Below are 7,299 nucleotides of genomic sequence, written 5' to 3' on the forward strand. Positions count from 1 at the left end.
TTGGAAACATATGAAAGGGACTTGAGTGGATATCAAGTCAAAATAGAGCTGGATCATGAAGATAGGATGTCATATAGCAAAAATCTCAGAGTATGATGAATACAAATAATAGATGCATATGATGGATACAGAGAATGGATGCATATGAGAAATAGGAAAGGTTTTAACCCAGTCGTTACGTGGCATATATCGTCTCCAAATTGCAACATATCACTATCCTTACCTGCGAAAATTCCGCGCAGAAAATTCAATGGCAACACAGCACGTGGCGATATGTTACCTTTATTTTAAATTTCACGAAAACAAAATTACTCAAACAAAAAAATTATAGCCGACATTGCAAGAAGGACACAATAGAATTCCTCGCAAATTGGAACTTTATATGATTGCAGATTCCGAGAATACCCAAAATTAGATGGTTCAAGGGAGTTCAAACCCTTCCTTGTAACAGTGAAATGAAACTAAAATGCAGCAGTAAGTTGGTTTTTAGCATTAGATTTCGAGGTATAATCCGAGGCAAGTTCACTCTCGACTGTCATTTCGTTATCGAGAAGATAAGGAGGAGAAAAGATAATCAATCCTGAAACATCCACAGACGTATATACCTTTATTCCTTGAACAAACATAATACTGCTCAATTATTTATTGTACATATAAGAATCCTGCACCTCAAGAAAAGGAATGGAAAGATCATCCTTCGTTTAACATGAGCTCAAATTAGTACGGAGGTTGCCTGTGGATAGATGATGTGTACTAATAGTAGAGAGAGATAAAATAACAATTCAAATTGCTTCCAAATGAATGTTCAAAATATGGTGGACCCTGCCCTGATCTTCCCTACCCTTTCCTGTCATCTCAGAGGTCCTGGAGGTCACAGAAGCTAGCGAGGGGGAAGGACGGTTCAAAGTATTTTCCACTCAAAATTTGTTTAGTGAGGAGTCTGTTGGCCTCGTCAGTCCAGTGGACTCCATCCCAACTGATGTAGGAGGCTGGATCGGAGCAGGCCACGGCCTTCACAGTGCGGCCATTGATGGTTCCATTGGCTCCACACTGTATGTTGTACCTGTAATTGTACTTGCCTCCAACTCCACAGCATGCTTTAGTGGTGGCATTAAACCCTGCATTTATATATAGAGCTTAGTGTATTTTTCTATTAAAATAATTCTCAGCAAAACTATACACAATTCCCCACTATCCAGTGTGAAGTGGGTTGTATGACTTTAGTATATATACCCCATAAAAATCTAGCTAGGACCTACACAGAAGGCCAATTTATTACACAGTTCTGGTAACAGAAACACCAACTAATTGAACTAATAACTAAATTTTATGTATATACCACACCATTCATTCATTCACTTCCCATTTGGAGTATATACACGAATACAGAAAGAAGAGCGTGGAGATAAGGAGTATATAAAGAATTAAATACCATATTTAGAGGGATTGGCGAAGAAATCATAGATAATGTCGTATGTGTTGACGTAGATAATGTTGGCGTCTTCCAGTTGTTTGCGGCTGGAGGAGAGCTGATATCGGAGGAGTGTGTTGAAATAGAGAACCGCGTCGTTGTACGATATGGAGCAGCCATACTGATCGAAGTCGTTGGAAGAATGGGAGAAATAAGTGAGCCAGAAGGGACTGCAGCCTTGAGGCTGCACGCCACTCACCAGGATAGTCCTTGCTCCTTCATTATACAGAGATTGTACAGCTCCTACAATAGACCTTGCAACCTTTGGAAGAAAGCTCTCCTTCACCTGGGCGGTGGTGAGTTTCAGGTTCATGTATGCGTAGCTGAAGTCATTGCCCCCTATATCTATAGTGTAAATCCCACTTCTGAATGCTTCTTCGCTTGGGAGACGGTCTAGAGGACCTGTAATATTATTCAAGCAATTCTCAAATCACTATATTTAATTTAGGATTCAAAAACCTATTACTGTTGCTATTTAGATTGCTGAGATCTTTGGCAGTCAGAAATTCAAATCCCAGGGGTAAGATATGTATATATAGTTACCACATTCCATGGAATCATCAGGCCAATATATCTTAGAGTTCGTGAAGCCTCCAACCAAATATATCTTAGAGTTTCTATTGAATTGGAAACTTTCTTATTCTAATTATTTGTAAATCATATCCGCTGCTTCTCTCAGCCATTTCTAACTCCGCTACTTAGGCCTTGACATCTTCGGTAACCTGTAGTGTGCTGTAGTGCTTTTCAGCTTGGACGGCCTGTTAATTGTTCCCTGTTTGCTGGGCTCTGGGTCTCTTACAACGGTGTCTGGACTTGGTCCTGGTGATGTCTGGATAGTGGGTTTGGTGATATTGTTTGGATTGTCGTTCTGTAAAGTTATGTTTTGTTACCTCCCATCTGTGTTTGATATCTTGAATATTTGTGCTAGAAAAAGGGATATAATTTTGGTACGTCTATTTTTTAGTTCTGTTTGTGGCTTTGTTTTAGTGCTCTGATCACTGAAGGTTAAGTCTATAGGTAGTTATCACCCTTGGGAACTTGTTTTAGTGTTCTGAGCACTGAAGGTTACAAGTCTATAGGTGGTTATGACCCTTGTGAGTATGGGAGTTGTGAGTTTGGTGCGTGCTCTAAACACTAGCTGTGGGTTTTTGGGTGCTTATTGTAAGAAGGTGTCTCTTTTGTGCATTATGCTGCCCAGGTAGCATATGCACAGTAGGAGGGGTGGCAGCAGCAGGGTTCCAGGGTCATTACGGGGCTTATTTATTTGTGCAGGAATTAGTTGAGGCTTAGTTCAATGCTGTGCCTTCTGAGACTCCTAGAAATCAGGAATCTCGAAACCATGGTGGGTGTTGAGAGGCGAGTATTTTTTGACTCTAAGATCTTGGAAGAGGTCTCCTCATTCCCTAACCTTGTCACACAAGGGGAGGAAACAATATGTTAACTCTATTGCATTGTACTGGCAAAATGAAGACTCTGCTCGATATGACAAGCACGTGGAAACGTATAATGTATTTGCTTCATTTGGAAACATAACCTTGTCACACAATGGGAGGAAACAATATGTTATTGCAAAATGAAGACTCTGCTCCATATAGTATTGAAAGAGAAAAGTGGAAAAGTATAATGTATTTGCCTCATTTGGAAACCTAACCTTGTCACACAAGGGGAGGAAACAATATGTTAACTCTATTGCATTTTACTGGCAAAATAAAGACTCTGCTCAATATAGTATTGAAAGACAAGCAAGTGGAAAAGTATAATGTATTTGCCTCATTTAGAAACATCAAGAAAATACTGAGAAATCAACTTTTCTTCATAGACAGATTAGATGCAAGGCTAGCCCATATAGATCCTCCTGCTTCTCCGAGTTGGATTGCAAAGGACCCAGCTCCTGTTTCCTCCTGGGATTCTTAATGGTCTTCAAGCTTCTTTGGTTTTGTGTTATGTTTTGTATTGTTAAGATATAACCAGAATATTTGGTTTTGCTTTTTTAATTTCTCTGTAATGAATAGGTGGGTAAGTTCCCTAAGAAACAGTGAGAAACCTCTTAAGCAGAATGATGAATCATTACTGCATGAGTGCACAATGTAATCTGGTTTTGAAGACTTAAGACATTCTGAAGCAAAATCATTATATTATTAGTTGACAAACCGTTAGAGTAGATTCTGGCTATAATATAATGTTATTATATTATTACTCAACTTACCGTTTGCCTGGATGCTGGCCAGCACCTTTTGCTTGAAAGCCTTGAACTCATTGATCTGAACAGTGAGAGATATAGGAGCAATGAAGGAATTGGTGTCACGAACAGTGGCACCTGCCGCTGCAAAGTTGGCGCCCTGCCCGAAAGTCGAGGCTACCGACTGTAAATATGGACTCAGAAATGGTAATCCCAAAGCCTGGGCTGCAGCATCGATCATGTTCCACAATTAATTTAATACTAAACGTCATGATCAGAACTAATCGAGCTAACCAATATAATATAGTTATCCATACAGCAAAGATGAGCAGAGTAACCGAAATTAACATACCAAAGAAATCTATGGACAACCTTCCGTCGCTGTATCTGCTGACGGGTTTCCCAAAGAAGGTTTGTCCATAGGGAGGATTCTCTGCAAGCTCGTTGTAGGGGAATGCAACGTGAATTGCACCCGTATCAGATGTGGAGTCCCCGAAATTAAAAATCGCCGAGTAATTGCACCGGGCATGAGACATTATTGGCAGAAGAGCCATCAATATAAATATGCATACCAACAGATATCTACTCAATATCTGCTTCATTATGCTGGTCTCCAATGTCGACGATAAGCCTCTCAGATAACTTTACACAGACGAGATTGGGTATGTACTAAGAAGGCACCGGATGCATCTCCTAAAGTAAACTATGGAACATAGCCTTCGTTCGCAACAGTGGTGACGGCTAGCATTAGAAACGAACCAGGCATCTTCCGGTCAATCCTCGTTACTGTCAGGCAATACTGTTCGATTACTGATTTGACTGGAAGGTCCTGCGAAGTCACGAGTGAAAGGGACGTAAAGTAAAACGGACCTAACAGGAGAAGTGCATTGGGGCAACAACGAAAGTTGTCTCACTGTTTGTTGGGAATAGGTAATTTGTGGGGATCTTTCTATTATGACACTGAACAAATCAAGAATCTTATCTTTATCCACGCGTAAGGTAATTTGCGGGCATCTAACCATTCGTGGGAATCTATCTTTCTATTAGATACTAAACAAATCAAGAATCGAATCTCTTTGGGGAAATCCCCAATTAAGAAGCTTTATATTACATCATGATACAATATATTACAACTTGAAGAAGCTTTATATTAGGAATCTCTTTTTCAGAGGGGAAATCCCCAATGAAGAAACTTTATATTACATCATGATACAATATATTACAACTTGAAGAAGCTTTATATTACAAATCTTTTTTCAGAGGGGAAATCCCCAATGAAGAAGATGTGGAGAAATCCCCAATGAATAAATTTTATATTACATCATGATACAATATATTACAACTTGAAGAAGCTTTATATTACAAATCTCTTTTTCAGAGGGGAAATCCCCAATGAAGAAGCTTTATATTACATCATGTTACAATATATTACAACTTGATATAGCAATCCATCAAATCCATACAATACAATCTTTCAAATCCATATAGCAACCCCACATGTAGTTGCATGTTTTGAACGCAGGTGGGGAAGGCAATATTGCACCGTCACAACCACTCGGGACAACAACGCGATACAATCAAGAATCGAATCTTTACCCACACGTAAGACAAGTGAGGTAAGCACTTCCAAACAGAGTGTGTCGGGAATAGGTAATTGTATTAGACATTGAACAAATCAAGAATCGAATCTTTACCCACACTTAGGTAATTTGTGGGGGATCTTTCTATTAGACACTGAACAAATCAAGAATCAAATCTTTACCCACATGTAAGACAAGTGAGGTAAGCAATTCCAAACAGATTGCTTTGTTTTATCTAAATAGCTTGGTATAAAAATCCACAAATTAGGTTGGAAAATAATAAAGATTTTGGTAAGATTATAATAAAATTTGGCAGAAATTTTTAAAATTTGGGTTATAGCTGTCAAATTTCAAGATTTTAGATACAGCGATTTCAGGGTTTTGGGTACCCAAAGGTTCTTGATGGTGCTCAATCCATTTCTACTGTAAAAAGAACCATTCAAACACTTTAACAATCTGAATTTTTTTTACTAAATTCTCGTAAAAACACTCCCACGATTCCGTGTTAGACAACGTCTACCCAAATACTATAAACGTTTTTAACGCATATATGTTGGAAAATTAATCCCAACCACTGTAAACATTTTAAAGCATATATGTTGGAAAATTAATCCCAACAACTACGTTAAACACAGTGACAACAACCACACTGACAACAACCATACTTGTCAGATGGATTTTTGTAGGTTGCCAATTTGTTTGCAGGCTGAAGACAGAAGGTCTGAGCAGGAGAACGAGTTCTCCATTCCTCAAAACGTAAGACCATTCCGCAACACACATCAAGCATTTAAAAACAAATGTGAATTTAATGTAGGGTTAGTAATTAAATATGGTCAAATATTTACTTCTTCAGTGAAATATGTACTCAACATAGATATGAACAATTACCCATCTTGTGTCTTAATGTTTTGTTTAGTCATCTATTAATGTATTAAACAAAGTCTTTTGGTAGAAATCACATGAGATATTTTATTTTTATTTTTATTTTTTTCACAGTTCAAACCAACAAGTGTGGTTCATCATAGGTATGTTTTTGATATATATCTATGTAAAAGTCTCTTAGTATGGTAGAGGAGTTGAGAGTGTGTAAGTGAGAGGTAAAGAGAAAATTGTGGAGCAATTTGTGGTGGGCTAGTGAAAACGACACACATCAAGCATTTAAGAACAAATGTGAATTTAATGTAGGGTTAGTAATTAAATATGGTCAAATATTTACTTCGCGAGTGAAATATGTACTCAACATAGATATGATATGAACAATCACCCATCTTGTGTCTTAATGTTTTGTTCAGTCATACATTAATGTGTCAAAAATGTATGTTTTGATATATATATATGAAAAGTCTTTTTGTATGGAAGAGGAGTTCAAAGTGTGTAAGTGAGAGAAAATTGTGGAGCAAGTTGTGGTGGGCTAGTGAAAATAGTTTGTTATGGTTTTTACAGAGTTACTCCCCAACTCCTGGTGAAGCGTAAATCACAGTAAGATTTTGTGTTTTACTTGGATCTATAGCCTCCAAATTTATCATGCGAATTTATTTTCATATGTTTTACTGTGAGTTAAATTTATGTGTTTTTTAAGCCTCTTTCCAGTGCAATTTGCTTGCCCCTGCAACCACTCTATTTTTTACTCTGTTTTATAGTGAGTTAAATTTCTGTGTTTTTCAAGCTTCTGTCCAGTTGCAATTTGCTTGCCCTTGCAACCACTCTATTTTTTACTCTTTTTTATTGTGAGTTAAATTTCTGTGTTTTTTAAGCCTCTGTCTAGTTGCAATTTGCTTGGCGCTGAAACCACTCTATTTTTTTCTCTGTTTTACCGTGAGTTAAATTTTTCAACTAAAGATTTGACACTCCTCTCCTCTGCCCTTACAATTTCTACCATGGTATCAGAGAGGGTTAAACACAAAAATTATGACTACTAGGCTATAGCAATGAAGACTCTGTTTTCTTCTCAAGACATTTGGGATTTGGTGGAGAATGATTTTAAGAACTAGCAGATGCAGCAACATGCAATGCCTTGAAACAACCAGAAAGGGATTTGTTGAGGGACAATAGGAAGAAGGATGCAAAAT

General features: G+C 37.8%; 1 protein-coding gene across 1 annotated transcript; it reads right to left on the minus strand.

Moving 5' to 3' along the window:
- Window positions 1–571: 571 nt before the first annotated feature.
- On the minus strand, window positions 572–4,397 carry LOC149260681 (GDSL esterase/lipase At4g01130-like). The gene is made up of 4 exons (XM_089380462.1): window positions 4,003–4,397; window positions 3,678–3,875; window positions 1,433–1,873; window positions 572–1,118 (listed from the first exon to the last, which is right to left on the minus strand). The coding sequence occupies exons 1-4, from the start codon at window positions 4,250–4,252 to the stop codon at window positions 856–858; spliced, it is 1,152 nt and encodes a 383-aa protein (XP_089236588.1). The 5' UTR covers window positions 4,253–4,397; the 3' UTR covers window positions 572–855.
- Window positions 4,398–7,299: the final 2,902 nt, after the last annotated feature.

The sequence above is a fragment of the Pinus tabuliformis genome, chromosome 6, assembly GCF_031772625.1.
Source record: "Pinus tabuliformis cultivar Carrire ecotype Pingquan chromosome 6, CPIR1, whole genome shotgun sequence".
NCBI lineage: Eukaryota > Viridiplantae > Streptophyta > Pinopsida > Pinales > Pinaceae > Pinus > Pinus tabuliformis.